This window comes from Bidens hawaiensis, unplaced genomic scaffold (genome assembly GCF_021521415.1).
Source record: "Bidens hawaiensis isolate Kalapana, Puna unplaced genomic scaffold, B.hawaiensis_p1.1 tig00009774_1, whole genome shotgun sequence".
NCBI lineage: Eukaryota > Viridiplantae > Streptophyta > Magnoliopsida > Asterales > Asteraceae > Bidens > Bidens hawaiensis.
Window position 1 is genome coordinate 213,171 of NW_027491730.1, and position 24,754 is coordinate 237,924.

At 38.6% G+C, this 24,754-nt stretch overlaps 2 protein-coding genes across 2 annotated transcripts; one reads left to right on the top strand and one right to left on the bottom strand.

Moving 5' to 3' along the window:
- Positions 1 to 15,507: 15,507 nt before the first annotated feature.
- Positions 15,508 to 15,864, top strand: LOC143533531 (auxin-induced protein 15A-like). Its single transcript, XM_077028288.1, has one exon. It carries the CDS (start codon positions 15,508 to 15,510, stop codon positions 15,862 to 15,864), a length of 357 nt encoding a protein of 118 aa, XP_076884403.1.
- A 2,413-nt stretch (positions 15,865 to 18,277) lies between these two features.
- LOC143533514 (ABC transporter F family member 1-like) lies at positions 18,278 to 22,232 on the bottom strand. The gene is made up of 6 exons (XM_077028274.1): positions 22,218 to 22,232; positions 21,895 to 22,125; positions 20,734 to 20,807; positions 20,447 to 20,657; positions 20,124 to 20,358; positions 18,278 to 19,653 (listed from the first exon to the last, which is right to left on the bottom strand). The coding sequence occupies exons 2-6, from the start codon at positions 22,123 to 22,125 to the stop codon at positions 18,596 to 18,598; spliced, it is 1,809 nt and encodes a 602-aa protein (XP_076884389.1). The 5' UTR covers positions 22,218 to 22,232; the 3' UTR covers positions 18,278 to 18,595.
- Positions 22,233 to 24,754: the final 2,522 nt, after the last annotated feature.

Below are 24,754 nucleotides of genomic sequence, written 5' to 3' on the forward strand. Positions count from 1 at the left end.
GACCTAGTTTAAAATGTAACAAGACAAGTTTATGTTATTTGAATATTTTGAGTTATAATATGATTTATGTTATTTTATGTCGTGTTCTGCGCGTGCGCAATGAAACGTATTTATTAAATATTGACACCCAAATAGTGTCGCGAGTAATGAAACAATACGTGGTGCCCCGATGTATAATCCGCCATCGGTCGGGGTGTTACAGATTGGTATCAGAGCTCCGTGACTTTAGGATAGGTGGTTAGACGTAACGACCTAGAATACCTAAGAGTCCCTTCTCGCGCATGAGAAATATCTCATGTTTGCGCGCTAATTGTTATTTACTCGATATTTATAAGATATGCTTGCGCTTACGCAGCACATGATTTCATGTTTTATTCGCGATCTTTCGATTTTATTGTTAAATTTCAATTTATTTCTTTACTTGCATATTCGTTTGTTGTGGGGATTGAAAATCCGAGAAGTCATGGTGGTACATGAATAGTTGATTTTCAATTACCATTAACTTTATGTTTTAAATTGAAGATTTGAAAAGTCATGGTGATACATGAATTGTCAATCTTCAATATTCATTTGCTCGATATTTTAAATTGAAGATTTGAAAAGTCATGGTGATACATGAATTGTCAACCTTCAATGCTCGTTTACTCGATATTTTAAATTGAGAACTCGGAAAGTCATGGTGATGCATGAATTGTCGATTTTCAATTCGAATTTATTATCTGTATTAAGTTTGCATTTAAATTCATATTTTATTTCAAAATTTGATAGCATTTAACTCCGCGAAACAAGCTTTACGACGATATATTTTGCGCTAAAACGATTTCCCATACCAAGATATTAACAAAAATTAAAACTTTTATAGAATGCCTCCGCTATCTCGCCGTCATCAGAGGAGAGAAGCCGCGCGCAGACGTAGGCAGCAACGTTCCCAGGAAATGGCCGCCGCAATAGCCCAAGCCTTAAACCAAACTAATACCAACCCTTCCGGATACAATATTAAATCCTTCAATGCGGGTAACCCTCCGAAATTCACCGGACTTGAAGGAGCCACCGTAATGCTCCAGTGGCTCGAGAAAATTGAAAACACCTTCCTCCAAACCCAATGCCCTCCAGACAAACGAACCTTATATGCCTCTAGTGTCCTAGAAGCAAGGGCGCTTACATGGTGGAATGGAGTAGCTCATGCGCGTGGCGCAGAGGCTGCTTCTAGCATGCTCTGGGAGGAATTCAAGGAAATCTTGACGCGAGAGTTCTGCCCACCCAACGAAGTAAAACGCCTGGAGGAAGAGTTTTGGAACCTGAAACAGTACAGTGGCGAAGCGCGCGAGTACGCGACGCGCTTCCACGAACTAAGTTTGCTTGTCTCACACCTTGTTACCCCTTCCCGCCGAGCCATCGAGAAGTTTCTTGGGGGTCTCCCCATGGAAATTCAAGATTCTGTATGGGCCAGGAACCCAGCAACCCTCTCTGACGCCATCGAGTTGGCCGCTGTGCTCAGCGACAACCATGTCAGGGCAGGAACTCTGTTCCTGCGGGGAGCCGAAAAGACCAAACCCACCAAGACTGTCCCAGAACCAGCAGAAACCAAGCCAGAACCCTCTAACCGTAACAACCTCAAGCGCAGGCGCAAAGCCTATGCGCTTACCAGCCCGCCCATTGTCCAACAACCCACCTACCAACCTCCAGTTTACGCGCCTAACCCACTGCCGACCTACCCAACACCTCCTGTAGTCCACAACTATGCCTTAACCAATCCAGCACTCCCTGCCCCGCCAACTAAGAAACCCTACACAGGAAACCAACCCTTTTGCCCAACCTGTAGACTTCACCACCCAACTCAAGTCCCGTGTCGACAATGTAACCGATGTGGCCGTACTGGTCACACTGCTGAAAACTGTAGAGTCCTTCCCTCCAACCCAATCGCGCAAACACCACCAACCTACCTGCAGAACCCACAACCAACATACCCTAATCCACGACCCAGGTCGTGCTATAACTGCGGTGATCCCAGTCATTTCCGGAACGCGTGCCCGAGACTACAAGTTCAGATTACGCAAGCGAACCCAGTTAACCAAATTTCGAACCAAGTGTCACGCGGCCGAGCTTTTAATATAACCGCGCACCAAGCGCAAGCGAATAACGACGTGGTTAATGGTACATTTTTACTTAACGGACAATATGCATCTATACTCTTTGATACTGGCGCCGATAGAAGTTTTATTTCTCGCGCATTTGAACAAAAACTTGCGCGACCACGAGTAAACTTAAACGAAAACTTTTCAGTTGAATTGGCTAATGGTGAAACTATTTTAATAAACTCCGTAATCAAAGATTGCACGCTTAACCTTAACGAACATGATTTTCTAATCGACCTCATTCCTATGCCGCTTGGAAGCTTTGATGTTATTATCGGTATGGACTGGCTCTCGCAAAATCGCGCCGAAGTTATTTGCGCCAAAAAGATGATTCGCATTCCTCGAGAAAATGGTGATCTGCATATCTACGGCGAGAAACCATCTAACGGTCTTAAACTTATGTCATGCTCTGAAGCCCGAAGACTTTTGCGGAAGAAATGTGTAGCGTTCTTAGCCCATGTGGTCAAACCCGATGAAGGAAAGAAGAAACTTCGCGAAATCCCTATCGTGCGTGACTTTCCTGAAGTCTTTCCCGATGATCTTTCTGGTTTACCTCCCGCTCGGGAAGTCGAGTTTCGTATTGATCTTGTCCCTGGTGCATCCCCCGTAGCCAAATCTCCTTATCGTCTTGCACCCGCTGAAATGCAAGAATTGGCAAGTCAACTTCAAGAGTTGACCGATGAAGGATTCATTCGCCCTAGCTCTTCGCCATGGGGTGCTCTGGTGTTGTTCGTTAAAAAGAAAGATGGTACGTTTCGCATGTGTATTGATTACCGCGAGCTGAACAAGCTCACCATTAAGAACCGGTATCCCTTACCGCGTATTGACGACCTCTTTGACCAACTCCAAGGTGCCTCTTGTTTCTCCAAGATCGATCTCCGTTCTGGCTATCACCAGTTGCGTATCCGCGAAGAAGACGTTCCCAAGACTGCCTTTCGAACCCGCTACGGTCATTTTGAATTCTTGGACATGCCCTTCGGTTTAACCAACGCACCCGCTGTTTTCATGGATCTAATGAACCGGGTGTGTAGGCCTTTCTTGGACCGATTCGTGATCGTGTTTATAGATGACGTTCTGGTATATTCCAAAACCAAGGCCGAGCATGAACAACATCTTCAGTTGGTGTTGCAAAAGCTTCGAACCGAACAACTCTATGCCAAACTCTCCAAGTGTGAGTTTTGGTCGGATGAAGTACAGTTTCTTGGTCATGTTGTAAACAAGATGGGTATTCATGTCGACCCATCCAAGATTGAAGCAATCAAGAACTGGATTACGCCATCCACTCCTACCGAAATCCGTTCCTTTTTGGGCTTAGCTGGTTACTACCGGCGATTTATTTCGAACTTCTCAAAGATCGTTTTGCCTTTAACAGCATTAACGCACAAAGGCAAACCGTATGTTTGGGGCTCGAAGCAAGAAGAAGCCTTCCAAAAGCTCAAGCAATTGTTGTGCGAAGCTCCTGTTCTAGCGTTACCTGAGGGTACTGACGACTTTGTCGTTTATTGTGATGCCTCCAACCAAGGTCTCGGTTGTGTACTTATGCAACGAGGCAAGGTTATCGCTTACGCGTCTAGGCAACTTAAAATTCATGAAAAGAATTATACGACTCACGACCTCGAACTTGGTGCAGTTGTATTTGCCTTAAAAATCTGGAGACACTACCTCTATGGGACTAAGTGTATCATTTACACCGACCATAAAAGCCTTCAGCACATTTTTGATCAAAAGGAACTTAACATGAGACAACGCCGATGGAACAAACTCATCAGCGATTACGATTGTGAGATCCGATATCACCCTGGAAAGGCTAATGTGGTAGCCGATGCGCTCAGCCGTAAACCCAGCCAGCTTAACTGTATCTTGCCGCGCACGCAGCTTCACTTCGCGCCGATTCAAAGCAATCTTGAATCACGCATTCGTGACGCGCAGCGCGCATCCATCAGCAATGGCAACCTTCGCGCCGAGTTAGCGTGTGGCGCGGAAGCGCATTTTGTCCCTAATCTGAGTGGAATTCTCTGCTATCTCAATCACATTTGGATCCCCAACGATGAGAATCTTCGCTCTGTCATACTGAGTGAAGCGCACAAAACCCGGTATTCCGTTCATCCTGGTGCTGACAAAATGTACAAAGATTTGCGCCTTTCTTTTTGGTGGCCTGGTATGAAAAAGGATATTGCTGTGTTCGTAGCTAAATGCCTAACTTGTTCTAAGGTAAAAGCTGAACATCAACGCCCATCTGGTTTGCTCGAACAACCTGAAATTCCTACGTGGAAATGGGAAAGTATAGCAATGGACTTTATCACCAAGTTACCCTTGACCGCAAGCAAACATGATAGTATTTGGTTAATAGTGGATCGATTGACCAAGCCTGCCCACTTTCTGCCCATTCGTGAAACCTACCGTGTTGAACAACTTGCGCATCTTTATGTCAAGGAAATTGTCTGCCGTCATGGTACTCCTTTGAGCATCATATCCGATCGCGATGGCCGTTTTATATCTCGCTTTTGGAAATCTCTCCAATCTGCGTTAGGAACTCGTTTGGACATGAGTACTGCATATCATCCTCAGACTGACGGACAGTCTGAGCGAACCATCCAAACCCTTGAGGATATGCTTCGATCTTGTGTTCTTGATTTTGGAAGTAATTGGGATTCACACCTACCTCTGGTCGAGTTCTCTTATAATAACAGCTATCATTCCAGCATCGGTATGGCCCCATTTGAAGCACTTTATGGTCGAAAGTGCCGCTCGCCGATTTGTTGGAGCGAAGTGGGTGAAGTTCAAATCACAGGACCCGAACTAGTTCAAGAGACAACCGATAAAATCGCCAAGATCCGTGATCATCTGCTGACTGCCAGAAGCCGACAGAAGAGTTACGCAGATCGCAGGCGGAAGCCTCTCGAATTTCTAGTTGGTGATCTTGTTCTCCTCAAAGTGTCGCCCTGGAAGGGTGTTGTCCGCTTTGGGAAGAAAGGTAAGCTTGCACCTCGTTATGTTGGACCATTCAAGATTCTCGCTCGTGTGGGAAAAGTTGCCTACAAACTGGACCTGCCGCCCGCGCTCAGCAATGTGCATCCAACGTTCCATGTATCCAATCTCAAGAAATGTTTAGCTGACGAGAACCTCCACATACCACTTGATGAAGTTCAAGTTGATGAGTCTATGCATTTCGTTGAGAAGCCTGTAGAGATTATGGATCGCGAGGTAAAGCAAACCAAGCGCAGTCGCATCCCTATTGTTAAAGTTCGTTGGCAGTCCAAGCGCGGAGCCGAGTTCACTTGGGAAAGGGAAGATCAGATGAAGATCAAGTACCCGCACCTTTTCTCTGCGCAACCTACTTCGAGATAAATTTCGGGACGAAATTTCTTAAAGTAGGGGAGACTGTGACAACTGCCCGATCCGACCCGACCCAGGTACCCGTTTTCGAATCCAATTCTTTTTATGATTTAAAATTTAATTATTTTTTTTCTTTTTCCAACTTAACATTTAAAATATATATTTTTACTTACTAATAATAATATTTTCTCTTTCTTGTCGCCATCTCGCCCTTTTCTCTTTCTTGTCGCCGTCCCGCCTCTTCTTCTCTCTTGTCGCCGTCCCGCCTCTTTCTCTCTCTTGTCGCCGTCCCGCCCCTCTGCTTAACCCTTGAGCCTTGAAACCCCTTCTTCTCTTAACTCTGCTTGTCCTTTGGTTCTTCCCGCCTAAGGATGTCTGCGCAGCTCCACGCGCCAGACTCCTTACAAGGAAGCCTGCGCGAAGACCAGCTGTTCCTGCGATACGCGAGGCGAACTGTTCCCGCAGCGCGCTAAGAATGGTAGTTCTTCCCGCGGCGCGCTAAGAATTGTAGTTCTTCTCGCAGCGCGCTAAGAACGGTAGTTCTTCCCGCGACGCGCTAAGGCTTGTTCTGTCTGCCTTCGCCCTCGCGCGTGCGCTCGAATCTTCTCGCGCTAGACCTTAAGTCTTTTCTTCTGTTTAGGTCAGCCTGTATTCTTTTGAGATCTTATCTTATCTTTTGAGCTCTTTAGGTCAGTTCCAACATCTGTCCGAAAAGCCACTTTCGGCGCAGCATGCGCACCAATCCTATTGGTTGACAGAAAAAGTGACTGACATAATCTTTTGAAATCTTCTTTTGCATGCCTTGAACAGTACCTTTATCTGACTCCTCCCATGCTTTATTCTGTAACCTGTCAGCCCTTTTTCCTGTTCCCCGGCTGCCATATCTTTTGGTATCTTTTGCTTTTGGAATCTTTTGCCTTTTGATATCTTTTGCTTGATTTGAGAAGATCTTTTTCCTCTTTTTAAGGGATTGTGTTCCCTAGGGTTTTTACTATAAATAATACTATTTTCTTGTTATTTAACACTACACACACAAACACTTAAACTCCCCTCTGCTCTCTTCTCCTTGCCCTCTGCCGTTGTTCCTCAGCCGCCTCCTCTCTCTGCCTTCGTCTTTCCCTTGTCCTGCCCAGATTTCCGGTAATATATAATATATAATAATTTGTTAAAGATACATATTACTATGCTAACATATATTCAAGGCATAAAGCAAATCATTAAACCAATAACCTCTTATTTATAGGTTAACTTGTGCTTATTTAAAAGTTGGTTCTTGCATTATCTTTCAACACACCTTTTTCAGGTGAGTAATCTCGTACCTAATCCCTTTTTATTTTTAATGTTTTGGGATGTTCATGTGTTCGTACAAACTTGAGTCTTAAACTTGTTTATAAACTTTTGTCGCGCAAAACCCCATGTGTTATGGACGTAGACTTGGCTGTTTATTTGTATGTGTGGATCATTAACCGTCTTGTCGGCCTATTCCGCAGTTTTCATGGATCCATTAGATGAACACGGGAGAACTATCGTTTATGATTTCTCTTTTGTTTACACTTGCACAGTTTTCTTGTTTTTGTGCTCAATTGGGAGCACGGATTGAACTATGAGCTATGATCTAAGGCTTGATCACAATCTGATTACACCCTTGTTGAACACCAGTTATACACATGATGCGCGCAGATATTGTTATCTATTTATATGTATTAAACTTGATTTCTCACCGACACGCAAGTGTTGACGTTTTATTTTAACACATGTTCAGGTTTGCTGTAGCTGTTTCTGGAAGCTTGAGGACACATAGGATGTTTTCTTTTCTTTTGGACCTAGTTTAAAATGTAACAAGACAAGTTTATGTTATTTGAATATTTTGAGTTATAATATGATTTATGTTATTTTATGTCGTGTTCTGCGCGTGCGCAATGAAACGTATTTATTAAATATTGACACCCAAATAGTGTCGCGAGTAATGAAACAATACGTGGTGCCCCGATGTATAATCCGCCATCGGTCGGGGTGTTACAAAGACTAGGGATGAGATCAAGGCGTTGAGATGGGACGATCTGAAAGAGTTGGTGATGAAGAAGTTCTGTGCAGATGCCGAGGTTGAAAGGACGGAGATGAAGTTCCTGAATTTAAAGGCCGGTATGATGACGCATCGTGAGTATACTACTGAATTCAACCGACTATCTAGGTTGGTGCCTGATATGGTTGACACTGAGGTCAAGAGAATCAAATGTTATGTGAGGGGATTGCCACAAAAAGTACGCATGCAAGTCAGGGCAAATAAACCTGCTACTTTTGACTCTGCTGTTGAACTTGCAGAAGTGGTTTATGCTGACCTGGCTGAGGACGACGTGGTGGTGGAGGAAAAGAAGGAGAAGAAATGGGCTACCTCTGCTAAGCGGTCTAGCGAGATGGTGACAACAACTGATGAGAGGAAGGCCAAGGTTGGGAACAAGGATGCATGTAAGACGTGTGGGCAAGTGCACTAAGGAGGATGCAGGACTGAGACAGACAAGTGCTATCGGTGTGGAAAGAGTGGGCATTACTCTCGAGAATGCCCTGATCGTCCAAAGTGCTACAAATGCGGAAAAGCTGACCACATGGCTAGGGATTGCAAGGAATCAAGGGCGGGAGGTGCGAAAGGATAAAGACTTGGGGAAACTGCAGAGAGGAACACTTGATGAAGGAATAATTGCTCATGCAATGGTTTTATTAAATTACATTGCTTAAGAACTTGTTTTGTGTTAAGGTTTAAAACTTATGTTTATCAGTGACGTGTAATATATTGAGTTTGGTTATGGATGATTATTATGTTATGATGAAATGTTGTTTTAGACAATAGTGTTAAAAGTACTAATTGAAGCCCTTGGAAGGATGAGATGAGTCTTGGTACATCGAGGGTCTCATGGACAAGCTACCTTAAATAGCTAAAACACATGACCACCATTCGATGGCTGCAAAGTCGGGAGTAAGAAGGATAACTCAGAAAGCAAAGGTGATTCAATAAAGTGTGCGATTATAAAGAAAAAGGTATTCCTTTTACAAGAAATAAGCTAGGTTTCGGGGACGAAACCTCTTTAAGGAGGGAAGACTTGTAACATCCTAAAATTTATAATGTTGAATAAAGAAAGTTACGTTTAGTGATTTTGCGTTATTAATTAATTAATATCGAGTAAAGAACGGATCATGGATTTAGATTAATTGAGATGGGTTAAATGAGAATGGGCTTTAGGTCCATGGGCTTTAAGGGATATAAATATCCCCTAAACCAACCTAAAACCCTAAACCCTCATTTCATTTCCATCATAATCTCTACACACACCCAAAACACACACACGACCCGAACCAAGATCTAAAGGCGAGGACCCGAGCTTGTTGGTGCTAGATCATCGTGAGGAACCAAAGCAACAAGACCAGCTCGTGTTCGTAGTTCGACTCATTTACGGTACGTTTATATAGAGAACTTGTTCGTTTAGGTTTGGATTAGTATAGAAATGATAGATCTGTGTTTGTATGGTAAAAACGAATCCAACAAAGCTAAACTTACTGAAAATGGTTATGATTTGATGGGTTAATCGATTGATAAAAGAACCCGTAACATATATGCCTAAATCGCACCCTTTAAACATCGATGTTAGGTCGATTTGATGGTTGGGGTTTGTAGGCGCTGGTCAGACGATTCCGTGGATACCTAAATCGAGTTATTTGGTTAAGAAACGAAGATGATTAAGAGATTTAGAACGAACAGTACCTGCAGCTGGACAACTTCGCCTGCAAAGCTAAGTTCGCCTGATGAACTTCGCCTGCAAAGCTAAGTTCGCCTGATGAACTTCGCCTGTAAAGCTAAGTTCGCCTGATGACAACTTCGCTGCAAAGCTAAGTTCGCCTGATGACAACTTCGCCTGCAAAGCTAAGTTCGCCTGATGACAACTTCGCCTAAAGCTAAGTTCGCCTAAGGTTTAACTTCGCCTAAAGTCAAGTTTGATTAGAAAATAAATTAAAAACGATAAGTAAAAGTAAGCTAATACTAGGCCACTAGATTAGATCAGGCGAGTATTGATACGTGTAACTTATGCAGTCAGCCGAGCTCAGTTAAAGAAGGGATTTACAACTATCGGAGGAAGAAGCAGAGTTCAGGTGAGTTTCTAGCCCCATTCCTTGTTATGTTTTCAGGGCTGTGTGCATACTCGATGTGTTGTTAATACATTTATCCTAAGTGATAAGTGTATGCCATATGTGATATATGTGATGGATATGAATGATTGCTTGTCGGTACGTGAACGATCTTCGGATATTGCACGTATCGACAAGGGGTATGGTTGTTAAATGAATGATGTAAAGAACGCCTAGAGTGTTCTTATGCTATAATGTAATTATTGTATATGTGAAGTATGTGTATACAGGTACACGAATGGTAGGTGAGTTCTACGTTCGACATAGTAAGTTAGGATGGCAAATCCCTCTAGCTTCTGTCGGACATAAACTCGGCTGGTGATGGCGTAGTTAAGGACTGCGGGCCTTATACGTAATGTAGATGATAGATGTAAACGTAGATAGGGACGGTGGGCCTTATACGTGTTACAGATAATAGACGACAACGTAGTTAAGTTCTGCGGACCTTATGCGTATTATAGATAGACATCAGCATAGGAAAGGACTGTGGACCTTATACGTGCTGTATTTGTATTGTGGTAGCATAGGGGAGGACTGCGGACCTCGTACGTGCTATGTATTTGTATTGTGGTAGCATATGGGAGGACTGCGGACCTCGTACGTGCTATGTATTTGTATTGTGGTAGCATATGGGAGGACTGCGGACCTCGTACGTGCTATGTATTTGTATTGTGGTAGCATATGGGAGGACTGCGGACCTCGTATGTGCTATGGTTTAGGTTGCAACATAGGGAAGGACTGTGGACCTTGTACGTGTTGTGGATGTAGGATGGTATAGGGAAGGACTGCGGACCTTGCACGTACCATAAATGGTGAACATAGGTAAGGACTGCGGACCTTTTTACGTGTTCACGACCTTGAGTACAGGTATAGACGGCAGACTATGAACGTACTTTCGGTAGACTGAGGTTAGTGAACGTAGATATGTATGTATGTATGGTAGTAAGCACGTATGTAGAACAGAAGGGTAACTAGTTAAGTATGGATATGTATCTTCGGATATGTATGTATGTGTATGTATTGTATGGCGTCCGATTAACTAGAACTCACTCAGCGTAGCTGACTTTTAGTATGCACGCAGGTGAGTAGGATGAGGCAGCTTGCTTGAGGAGACACGTGGCACTGAATACGAGGCTGGCATCGGAAGACTCAAGACGTTTAAGTTTAATGTTTCGTTTATTTTGAAAGAAAAAATGATGTTTTAAGACAAGACGTGTTTTGTTATGAAATGTTTTATGAAAGCTTTTATATTTCGCGAATGTTTTAATTAACTTTGATATTTAGAACTGTGTTTATGAGTAAATCCAACACGAAAGTAGGGCTACCGGTAACGCGGCCTTACACCATTATTGTACGTTAACCCACCCCTATATATATATATATATATATATATATATATATATATATATATATATATATATATATATATATATATTCCTTTATGTTATACGTGGACTCTAAGTCTATGCGAAGTGGATGAGCTACAAATTGGGGGCGAATTGCGACACGTGGCGCCTATTCAGTAAGGGGTGAGAATTTGTTTTTGGGGTGTAATGGTGTATGGGCTACAAACTGAGCCCACAGTATCTTTTTTATTATTTTATTTTTATAATTAAACTAAACAAATAAAAACCAAGAAAATTAATTAATAAAATAATAATTTATTAAAATTAAAAAGAAATACAAAAAAATACATAACTAAAAAAACTAATATCCATAATATTCACGCATTTTTTCAATTCGTCGTCGTTCCAATAATGCGGTCTCTTCGTGTAACCCGACCGCTTTGAGGGATTCGTATTCTTTACTCATTTCCCACAATTTCAATATAGTGGCAATCTTTTCGTGTTGTTTGTTGGTTTCTCTCATGGTATCGTTGAGTTCCTCGGCAAACTTTTCGTGTTTTTTTGATGATTTCTCTCATGGTAACGGTGAGTTCCACAGGATTCGATTGGTTCGGGTTGTTTCTAAGATTCATTTTGCTAGATTTTTTGAAGAATTTGGGTATGAATTGTGTTTGAAATGGATATGAAATGGAGAAGAAGGTGCATGTATATATATATATATATATATATATGTGGGACGGTTCATGCGAGAAGTGATATTACAGCGAGAAGTGCGAGAAGTAAATCTCGTCCATTGATTACACACATCAGTGGTTAGAAATAAAAGATGGCATTTATGTAATTATCTTTATAATGTGAACTGATAAAAGGGCAAAATCGTCCAGATGTGTAGGGTTAAAATATGTAACGGCAGTTGTCCCTTGTTTCAATCAACTGTTCCTCAAAGATACAAAGATACGGCGCAAAATTTGTCAAAGAAATTGCATAAGATATAAGGAATCGGCTACCTCAACTATACTGATTGTGTTAGCAATTATATAAGAGTCAATCATGAGAGCTAGGTATTGTGTTCTTCACATGTATAAATAGGAGTTTTATAATCCTAATAGGTGATGAACGGATTCGAGGTATGTAGGCAAGTCTTGTGTTGTTTGTTTCAATTATAGTCAATTATAAGCTATAAAACACCAACAATGTGAATTTTTAATATGTGTTTTTTACATAGAAGGTGCGTATTTCCCAGAAAGTTTATTGTTTTTTTGGAAATTTAATCGATTTGGACAGCTGCAGTGATATATGGTTTCTATACCCAACACTAGGTAAATGGAGTTTTTACAAAGCTTGAATTAATTATATTGTTTTGTTAGTAATATGCCTGGTGTACTTTTGATTATTCAAGAACATCATTTGCATCAAAGGATTCCTTCATAGGTTATTACCTCGTGTATAATTCTTAACTTATTTTTTTTATTTTCTACTATTTTTTTATGTTTTGCAAATTTGGTCCTGATTTGTTAATAACTATGTACAATGGTAAACATACATAAACAAGATCTGGATTCAATTATTGGTAATCTTTATACTAATATTGTGTAAGTTCATATGTAAAATGTGTAGGTGATATTTAATCTATGTAGGGCTCTGTAAGTTCATGTGTAAGTTCATCTCTGATTATGTGTAGGACTATGTGTAGGTAGTTTTTAATCTGTGTAGGGCTTTATGAGTTCTGTGTAGGGACCTGTAAGTTTCATGTGTAAGTTCATGTCGGATTATGTGTAGTTACTTTGTAATGTGTGTAGGGCTTTGTTAATTCAAGTGTAATTTCATGTATGGTTATGTGTAGGTAACTTGTAACATGTGTAGGGCTTTGTAAGTTCATGTTTGATTACTTGTAGGTAATTTGTAATCTGTGTAGGGGCTGTAAGTTCATGTCTGATTTTGTGTATGTAATTTGTAATCTGTGTAGGGCTTGTAAGTTCTTCTCATTAGATTGGTTGATCATTATTATCTGGCATGTTTTGTTTTGTTTTTAACAATCAGTCGATAATAGTTAATTTGATGCCGGGAAGAAAAGAAGGTCGAAAGCAGACAAGGGTAAGCATTAATCCAAGATACAGATGGTCAAGTGTTTTTTTTTATTTTATTTTTTTGGTTTTAGTCATGTGTTTCTAAACATTATGTCTTTGTTTAAGTTTATATGGCTGGTATTTTGTTTATCATGAGATTATGAAGCTTGGAAAAAGTTTGAACTCTTGATTTTGTTCATGTAATGATTAAGGATTTTGTATTATTTTAAAGTATTAATAAAATGGATTTGAAATTTGATTGTGAAATTTGTTTCTTCATGTCTTTTTATGAATATGTAAATTAATGAACCTATACATATATGCAAACGCTTTGGTTCTTGGTTAATTGAATAAAAATAATTTGATAAACTAATATAACTGGGCATTGTGGTGAAAAAATTTAGAGAAATCACGTGTACTCAACTATATTATGTATGAACAAAGAATCTGGATAAAAATAAAAAATTGAACTTGTAAGTTAGTAAAATACTAATGTGTAACTTACTATTAATTAGAAATTACTTACCAAAAAAAGAAGAATGCATATTTTACTAATATAGCCTTTTAATAAAATAATTATATATTAAAAGAAAATTACGTGATTGGCTAAAATTTCTTCTCGCACTTCTCGCACTAAAAACTCTTCTGAAATGAACCTAATCCTATATATATATATTGTTTTAATTAAATTTTTTTACCGTTGCCCAACGATATTATTATTTAAATAATAATCCCCCCCTTCCGGCGACACAAACCTCCCGTCCCCGCCCCAATTCGCCCAAATATCGCCCGGGGGCCGGTGCCCCCCCTCCCTAAATTCCTCGCCCCATTACGATTTACGCATACCACAATGTAATTTTCATTCTCTCTTGTAATTTAATGATAGGGTCATGTTTTGGCCACCTAACTTACATAACGAATGTGCAGAATATGTTCTCAAAACTAGTATTAAATTAAGCCTGATGACTTCCTTAGGGCTATGTGTAGTGGAGGGTCTACGAGTTAGAGCGGATTGCGACACATGACGTCCAGTTAGTAAAAGTGTATGTTTTTGTTTTTATGGTGTAATGGTGTTGTAGCCTCATATATCACACACACACATATAATAATAATATAAACACGCACACAAACAGGCGGCGAGTATTTCTCCCCCCCCCCCCTAGTGATCACCCCATTTGTCGCCGGGAGGGGGGGGGGGGGTTAAATTGGTTTGTCGCCCAAAACTCTCGCTTTTCTCGCCCATTACGGGCTGCCTTATAGAGACGAATCAGCAAATTATTTTAGTTTGTTGTTGAAAATTGACGATTATAAATGGTTACATTAGTGGGAAAATCAAAAGTGAAAAATTTTAACTTTAGTGACTGAGTTACTGCTGATAACCAAACAATAAACATTTCCAGATCCTCTCGCTTACTTTTCAAACTTTATTGTTTTTTCATTGGTCAAACACAAGGGAAATCTTCCTAGCTATATTTCGACTCATTTTTTTTGAAAGACCTACTAAGTAACGCCGGGTACTATGTACGCGGCCTCCATTGGTTAAAGGTAGCCCAAGCCGGCCACGAGTCCGGACGGACGAAGCACTTAGCGGTCCTCCTATTGAGGGATTCCCCTGATAAAACCTGACACCTACGCCCGCCAAACGGCATGACAGCGAGGAGCCAGTATAACTGAGTGAGATCATCCCTCATATCTCTCATATAAATTGATAATAGTAAGATTTGAACCCCTATCTTTCACTAGTAAAGTGAGTGTTCTACCATTGATTCACGTCCGATTTATATTGGACTCATCTTACATCATAGTTTACAGGCGCTATCAATGGTGTCAACAAAATAATTTAATCTATCCAATTTTTCTTTAATATTATAAAAGGGTATAGCATATGATCCGAATAGGTTGTCAACTAAGTTAATAAATTTAAGTTACAATATTTTGTTATTATGTAATAATAAAGGAATGTTTAATATATATTCATTACTTTAGTATTTTTAATTCTATTTGTTGCGTCTTATTCGTTTGTTTATTGAATACACTAGTAACAGAATGAAAGGACATGATCCTTGAAGTTACAGGTCCACTTATCTTATCGAAAACATTGTGCATTTGGTTAGGTTTTATTTTTAGCCGGTCAAAAAGACTTATCCAACACATTGGTACGTGATTTAGAAGGCTTTCATACACGAACATATAAGATTCGGTTTAATTGACCATTTTCGGTCTATAACTTCTGGTTAAGAACGATTAGATTAATATTTAGAGTTTGGACATACCAAAGAAGTGACTACACCCAAAGTAACAATGACCCTTCATTCATGGTTTGTTCCCATGCACATGCAGTGTTGCACTTTCATTCACATAAAAACACACATGATAGCCTTATAGCCAAATGAGAAAAGGTGCTAAAGAAGCTACAAAATACATAGTGTTAAGAAAAGCAATTTCATTATGAAGCTTAAAGTGGTGATAAAGAAGCTGCAAAAGAGTCTTTTACAAGCCAAGAGTTGGGGGCCGAGGAACACGGGTTTTGGGCTAGGCCAAGAAATGGTCCCGGAAGATGTAAAAGTAGGGCATTTTGCTGTGATTGCAAGTAACGATGACGAAGAAAGGAGGTTTGTGGTTCCCTTAGCGTACCTTGACCGACCATCGTTTCAAAGATTGTTGGAGAGGGCAACCGAGGAGTATGGGTTTAGCCATGAGGGTGCACTCATGGTGCCTTGTAGCCCGAGTGAGCTTGAGTGGATGTTGGCTAAGAGAGTTGGGGGTTCAAGAGATGGTGTATGTTGGAATCATGTAAAGCCATGATGGAAGTTATTGATCGAGTGTGATTTCGTTTTAAGTTGGCTTGCATGGACACTATAAATCGCTTTCATGTTTCCTTTTTACCGTTTATGGAAGGCCGATTTAGTTCGGTTTGAATGGTTTTTAAACATTCCTTTTTCCACAGAACATTCAGTGTTTTTTAAGGTGAATTGTTGTTTCATTAAATAAAGATTTAATTTATGTAATTTCCAATACCAACTAATAACTATTAGCTAGTTATATCTGTAAACTTGTTTCACTTGGTCTACAATCGAAAAACATATATATCTCATAAATCTGATGATGTGACAAGTGTACGATTTAGAACACAAAATAAGATATTTACATCTCATAAATCTGATGATGTGACAAGTGTACGATTTAGAACACAAAATAAGATATTTACATCTCACTACACGATACACTTTTCACGTATCTTATATATGGAACGATTACAATATCACTAATGTTATATCGAATACAATTATGTGGAGATTATATGCATATCCTATCATAATTCCACATCCGCTGTCGAAGCAGGAGGCTGTGATAGATCTGATATTATGATGGGACATGAGAAACATGAATTATGCCACATGTGACTCTCAAACAAAATGGATGTCTTAACGTGTTTGCCTGTTAGTTTTGGTGATGTTGGACATGACTGCCGATTTGAGTAAATGCACTAACGCCATCACAATAGACAATAGCTGCATATTTCGGAGGATGACAATCTCCAACAGAACATTACAAGTCCAACAGGTTCAGAAACGGCAACATTACAAATGCAACATGTTCAAAAACGGCGTTAGCAACTCCTTAATTTTTTTATGTCGAGAGGAGCTACCTCTTCAATGTACTACAAAATTCCAATACCTATCGTAAGTCATTTTCAGACCTATTGGTTTTATCTATCATGATCCTTCCAATTTCATAACCACCCCATGTGGTTATAAATTATGCCACCGCTATCCCTCCTTGGCTACCACCATATTCGCATTAGGGTTGGATTGTTAAGCCATGAAAGCTGGAGCTTGTGCCTAAGCTGAACCTAGCTCAGTTCATAAACAACCTAGTCAAGCATAAGACTCGGTGTAGATCTGAGAACTTGTCAGAAATTTCAGTCCAACAAATTGCATTAAATCATAGTATTAAGTCAAACTCCCGATCACTTTCAAGCTTGGTTTTCCAAAATGTGATGTTTCTAGCGTGAGAAGAGCGCTTCATATGACTAGTGACTACTGACTAGTATAGCACAGCCTTGATGTTTACAATCTGCCTTAGACCCATTGACAGCCTAACTCTAATTTTGAAATTCCAAAAACACCTTTGAATCAAAAAGAATTGCAAAACTTAAGAAAAATCAACTTTAGATGTATTAAAATATCACACTGCAAATTATTGTTATTATTATTATTATTATTATTATTATTATTATATTATTATTATTATTATTATTATTATTATTATATTGACCCGAATTTTCCATAGTCCTTACCAATCTTTAGCCATCACCACTTTTGGTAAAATAATCATGAGTTTTATCATACCTAAGGGTTTCGTCTATTTGACGCCGCAGGTTCGGATCCCACTCGTGTCATATTTCCTAGTAAGCTTGGGTGAAACACCACTAGATGAATTATGCCTCATAACACATAAAAAGACAGTTAACTTCTAGCTCAACCGTATTAACCTCCTATATCTACATCTTGCAAAAGTTATATCATCCTACGAGGATGTCCCTTGAGGACCGTACATGCCTTAGGTGATGGATGATGAAAAGGATGTCATCCTGTCAAACCATGAAACCAATACAAGTCTATGAACGAATCAAAAACGGACCTAGATTAATACCCATTGTGTCTTATTAAACTTGTGTACTCACATTGTTAGAATACATGAGGGGTTAGTCATTATTACTAGGATTATTAAGCCATCTTATTAGCTTAACCTATTAGAATTTGATTCTGACTCGTACATACCATCATACACAACATACCTCAAAAGCTACGTCCGTTCACCATCAACAGCTAGACGTAACCCGGCCTACTGTGTAGTTATTTCTACACTTGTTTCAAGGCTGATTGCTGAAGCAACTAACATGCTTGAGCTTGCATATAAAATCATAAAAACAAAAAAGCTACGAGGCATAAATTAGATATATAGCATATACACTCAACTAAAGACTGAAATCATGAGTTTATCATTAGTAAGAATCTGATTTCTGTCATCTTTGAATACTAGGAATCTCAATAAAACATCTTAAGACAATAAAATATCAAGACTTACCTCGATAGAGCCGAGTCAGTTTGATGCCAGCAGCCAGATGTCTCAAGCTCAAATCACAGCAACACCTGATCTGGCTGGGAAATTATCACAACAAAACAAACAATAACAGCATAAATAAAACCAATATAAAAAAACCCAGGTACAACATAGAATAGGTCATTACACTTTTAATAAACTTTGTAGCAAATCACAAGTACGGCATAGGTTTTTGTAGGTAAAACCAAATACAACATATGGTGCAAGGAAAAACAAACTAGACTAAAAACTAGAGGATTATAATATATATCATCATAAGGTTCCTCTTGTGCACGTTTATAATCATAGTCCCACGTCAGCATGAACCATGTCCACTACAAACCATCAGCACTCGACACGCCGGCCCCAGCCCAACGGTTCTTTGAGCTTGATACTATATGGAGCCTATGATCACAACCGGCTAACCGATCTAACCAGAGAGACCAGCCTTAGACCTTAAATGCTCTTTAAATCCCATAATATCACCTTCCCACCTGGTTATAGTCTGATTCTCACACACCCAAATCTCATGAGCCACCTGGTTAATCAACCTGAAGTCATGGCTAACCAGCACCATCCCACCGTCCCACTCGTTCAAAGCTTCAGCTAACGAGTCAATCGTCTCAATATCCAAATGGTTAGTCGGCTCATCCAAAAGTAGCATCTGTGGTTGCCTATATGCTAACCATGCAAATATCACTCGGCTCTTTTGACCATCCGACAAATTCTTCATAGGCATCACTTGGGCCTTCCCAGTCAGCCCAAATCTACCAATAGCTGCCCGCATCTTCTCCTCTTCGTTTCCTGGGTACTCTCTCATCATATACATCAAAGCCGACACTTCAAGATCAAGTTTTTCAGCCAAATGTTGATGATATTGAGCAATCCTCAAATGATTGTGTCGCCTCACCATGCCATCGAGAGGAACTAATTCCCCTGTCATAAGCTTCAAAAGCGTACTTTTTCCTGCCCCATTTGGGCCCACCAACGCCACACGGGAATCAAGGTCAACGCCAAAGTCAAGTTTCTTGTAAATAAGGTTATCAGGTGTGTAACCGAAAGTAACTTCCACAAACTGAAGGACAGGTGGCGGAAGCTTGCCAACATCAACGAACCGGAAGACCAGAACCTTGTCACGAGCGACCTTTTCGGTTAGCCCGCCTCGTTCCATTTTGGCTAGGGTTTTCTCTTTGCTTTGGGCTTGTCGGGCCAGCTTGGCGGACCCGTGACCGAACCGAGCTATGTATTCTTTCATGTTGGCGATTTGGTCTTGCTCCCATTTGTATTGTTTCATCTGATTCTCTTCGAGTTCTGAACGGGTTTGAACATATTGGTCGAAGTTACCGGTGTACATTTTTAGTTTCTTGCTTTGCATGTGAATAATGTTGGTGCATACACCGTTCAAAAAATCTTGTGAGTGCGAGACGACAACGAGAATTCTCTCAAAGCACTTTAAAGTTTCTTCTAACCACACGCAAGCTTCAAGATCTGCAAACAGTTCGTGATACATCATAAAAATCAAAACTTGATTGTAGCCTTCTGAATCTTTTAAAATATTGTAAAAATAATACAATCATACATCATTAAAAGGTAAAAACGGAACTTGATAGTATCTTCTTTCGATTCTTTTTAATCACTAAAAAGTAAAATCAGAACTTGATAGTATCTTTTTTTTATTCTTTTTAACATCTTAAGAAGAATAACAGTCACAAATCATCAAAACGAGAACCTGATTGTATCCTTTTTTAAAGAGAAAATAATAACACTCCAAGTTCATAAAAGTTGGATGATTGAATATTTTGGATTCTTCTAATATCTTGAAAAGTAAAATGTTTGTATCTTCTTTAGTTATTCTTTTTCAAATGTTAATAGAATAATAACAATCACGTGTCATAAAAATTTAGAACTTGATTGTATCTTTCTGACATTTATAAAATCTTGAAAAAATAATAACTCACCAAGATGATTTGTGGGTTCATCTAGCAGCAAAACAGTCGGATTCATAAACAAAGCACGAGCCAAAGCGATTCTCATCCTCCAACCACCAGAAAAATCCCGAGTTTTCTTTTCTTGCATCTTTTTATTAAACCCTAACCCGTTCAAAATCTCAGCGGCACGTTTCTCAGAGGTCGACGCATCCATTGCATCCAGCCGTTCATAAACTCGCTCAAGTGCTTCACCACCACCGTCCTCCTGAATCCATATACAGATTATGATAAATATAATCCACCATATTAAAAAACTCAAAATTAAAACAAATATATATTAATTGTGTAAGAACCTGTCCAGCTAATCGTTCGGCTTCTACTTCCAGCTTCAGCCTTTCTTCATCACAATTCATAACGGCCTCGAGTGATGACATGTCAGAAGCTTCAATCTCTCGGGTGAGATGGAATATATCCATGTGTTCAGGTATCGGGAGTTCTCGCATTCCAATTGAAGTAAGAAGAGTTGATTTCCCGCAACCATTTAAACCGAGCAAACCATAACGTCTAGAAAATAAAAAAACATAATCATATAACGTATACAAAATCATCAAAGCGAATCAAGAAATAGAAAAGATAATACCTTCCGTAATTAAGCTCTAGCTCTGTGTCAACAAGAAGATCATGCCCATGGAAAGTAAGTGATAAAGATTCTATCTGCAGTATCAATTTTATGATAATAAAAGTGATTACTTATATAGGGTTCCATAAACTCCATAATAGCATAATATAGGCGTATATATGAAACAGTCAAATGAAACATCATTCAACCTAACACTAAGAACTACACCATGATATTCTTTCTACATATAATGAGTTACAATCATCAGAGATTGCAAAAATCAACTTAGGTTTCCACTTGTTGAGTACTTAAACCTAGATGTTGTGTCCTTTGCTCAACATTCAAAATAGGTATGCACATAAACTCATATCATAAAATAAAATCTCAAAAACATTTAAAAAATATATCTACTTCTTCAATTCTTACCAGTAGTCCGAACTCCAAACATCCCCATACACACACACCTGCACACACAAAAGGTCGAACAACAGAACCATATAAACACATTTACAAACTGTTTTATTTTAACTCATACACGCATGCACACTCAAAATGTTGAACACCAAAACCATATAAAACACATGTACATCCTACTTTTAATTGCGCAAGCACACTAAAAAAGCCATACACCAGAACCACATAAAAACATGTACACACTGCTTGTAATTGCGCAAGCACACTCAAAAGGCCATACACCAGAACGACATAAACACAAGTACATGCTGATTTACTACACTTTTAACTATTTTGAGTATGATAAATATGACATTTATGTAACCTGCTTCATCTAGCCCTAATGGCCTAATTCCTAAATTATTCAACCTAACATTAAGAACCACATCATGATATTTGTTTTCTCCAGATAAACATCTACAAACTTATTACTTTTTAACTCGCGTGTAAAACACTCAAAACCACATAATCACATGTACATCCTGTTTTCCCTACACTTGTAACTGGTTTTAACTATTTTAACTATGATAAATAAAACATTTATGTAACCTATATATTTCAACTTGCATTTATAACCTAATTCCTATATTAATCAACCTAACATTAGCAACCGCATTAAAACATTCATTTTCCACATATATATAACTCCATAAAATCATCAAAAATTACAATCAAAAACACAAAACCCCAAATTTAATAAACACTAAAAATAATAATAATAATTCATACCCTTATATCCCTAGACAGTGGATGAGAACACAGCACACCAGTACACGTACGGTCAGAGATCGTGAGACTCCCCATCCCATTCGACAAGTTATCGGAACTCGAGCTACCGTTCATGGTCCCAATCGCCGCCGCCTTAGCCGCCGTAGCGGCGACCGCAGCCTTACCTCCTCGTTTGGCAGCGGCGGCAGCCTTCTTCTGAAGCGCCTTCTTCTTACTCGCGTCGGACACCATCTGAAACACACAATTTCAATAATAATCAATCAATCGGAAACCCTAGAAACGTAAAACTTTGATAATTGATGAATCGGTGATCAGATCGGTACGTTGAGGTTATGAATTTGAAGATCTAGGGTTTGATTTGAAAGGAAATCAGGTGGTTATAGTTAGTGTGTGGACGACGGAGTGAGGGTTAATAATAATAATAATGAGAAACACAGGTTTACGATATTTTATAGTGGGTGAGTGGGTACACGTGTCGTGTTATTAGTTAAGTTGGCTTTCTAAGTTGAGCCGACGTATCCAAACCGGATTTTTCAAGTGTGTTTTAAGATTCGGTGACTGGAAATGGTTAAATAATATCAAATGCTTATTTTATTCATTTATTTTAATAGTGGTTTGTTTTAATATCGTTTTATTATGGCTTATGTTGGTGGTTTGGGAGTGGTTAGATGGATGGATATAAAATAAAGTTCTTTGTCGGATTTATGTAGAACCATTTGAAAAGTTATGGATATTTTTTTTCGGAAGTGTCTATCGGTAAAAAAAAAGTTTTTATAAGCCAGGTGACAGTTATATTTTGTGTGTGACGGATGTTGTTGCGTTTACTGAATAATATATGTAGTTGGACTTGGAGCTTTGAAGCATGATGTCGTGTAATTTTTTGTCTTCTCAAAGTAGGAGTAAAGTTGTAAGCGCTATGAACTCTTTCATGCATGTATGGCCGTATGGATGGTAATTATAAATGAATCGTTTTTATTTTGACAAGTAGGAGTCTTAATCCAGTGACGAAAACTCCTACGCTAGGAGAAGCGCTTAATCTCGTCGCTCAGTCGTCCTTTGTTCCCCATATCAGATGGGGATCAAAAAAACACCAAATTTGATAACTTATTAAGAGAGAGAGAGATGCTAAAAATGTTATTTATGAATAATCATGTGAAAAAAAGTCAATTTTCATGATTTCATAAGCAAAAACCATACCTATGAAGAACATTACTTTGTGTTTCAAACAAATGGTGGTAATTTAGTTATTATTATCAGTAATGTGGATCCAAATCATATTCATCATCAACCAATGGAGGAGATGAGAGACTGGGGTGAAGATGTTAATCATGCATGTGAATGAGATTGAAGAAACATGGCCGGCGATGCTAAGAAAACTAGTGGTGGAGCTGCAATTGCACAGAAGATGGGATTTAGCGATCATGTGTATCATTTTTTTCGTTCCCAGTTAAAGGCCAGTGTTAAGTGGTTCATTGTTGTACCATAGATTGGTATTTACTAATTAGTAAGACAAAGATGGTAAAAAAAAATTTATATTAAGGAAAGGGTATTTTTCTTATTTTTAATAACTAAATTTCATTCATTCATATTTTCTTTCCTACCAAACGATACAAGATATTATTCATTCAATTTTCATAGAATAACTAAAAAGGATGATGGAATTCGTTTAATTTCATTCTCCATTACATTCTCATGCTCATTCTATTACCTCATACAAAACATGCCTTTAGAATTAGCATTTTAAAGATAAGAAGTGAGGACTTCTCAATAAGGTAAGTTATCACTATATTCATAATTCATGACACTCGAAGTGAGGGATGCTCAATATGGTAAATTAGCCTCATCCCCATATTCATGTCATTGTGAAATTTTTGTATTTATAATATTTTTTTATGTCCACATCGTATCTAACTTTTTATTTGTAAAGATTTAAACTCGCATTATTTTTTATGAGAAGCAAACACCATATCAATAGACAATGTGTGTTGTTTGGTGTTTCGCTACTAGAAATTAGATTGAGTTGGTGTTCCGATAATATTTACTAGAAAAATAATCTTTTATAGTATCATTAGCTTAGAATCACATTAGACATCGAGGAAAACATATTAGATACGCTTAATGGTTATACACATAATAACTATGTGATGCATTCTTGTATCTCTGAAAGATTTTAACTACAATTGACCAAAAGATATTTTTTTATGGAATATTGAGTTTTAAGCTTAGGTTTTGATTTATAAACAATCAAAATTATCAATTAAATTATTTGAAGGGACAATCCTAAGTGTGGAACTTGAAATGAATGGTTAAATAGTTTTCAAATTGTCCAAATTATCAAATTAGTGGTTTTGATTATATAAGTTAAACTTACGTGAACTAATCAACCACTACAAGTGAATTTCAACCATTAAAATTGGATTTGAATTTGGACGGCTTACCTAATAAAAAGATGCATGACCTTTTTTAGTAAAAGATGTGACCCTTTTTTTTAAATAACACGGATCAAACGGGTTGAAATTTTGTAAAAATATCAATTGAAGGCTAAACTTGTTTTCGATTATCAAAAGATGTTTATATGTTATAAATATTTGAAATTTTGTTGGCTTTAGCATCGGTTTTGGAACCAAATCATGCTTATGAGACATATTTATAAGATATTATGGTCGAGTATACTAAGATTACTTGTACACATGTATAATTATAACTTGTATATTGGTGAATTCTAAAGTGTAATCTTCTGTATTGAAATAGACACAATTGATAGAAATGTATCAAATTAAAAGCATGCGTTAAATTTTGTTGAATTTGGTATTAAGTCATGTGTGTATTTGTGGTACATGGTTAATCATATTGCACAAGG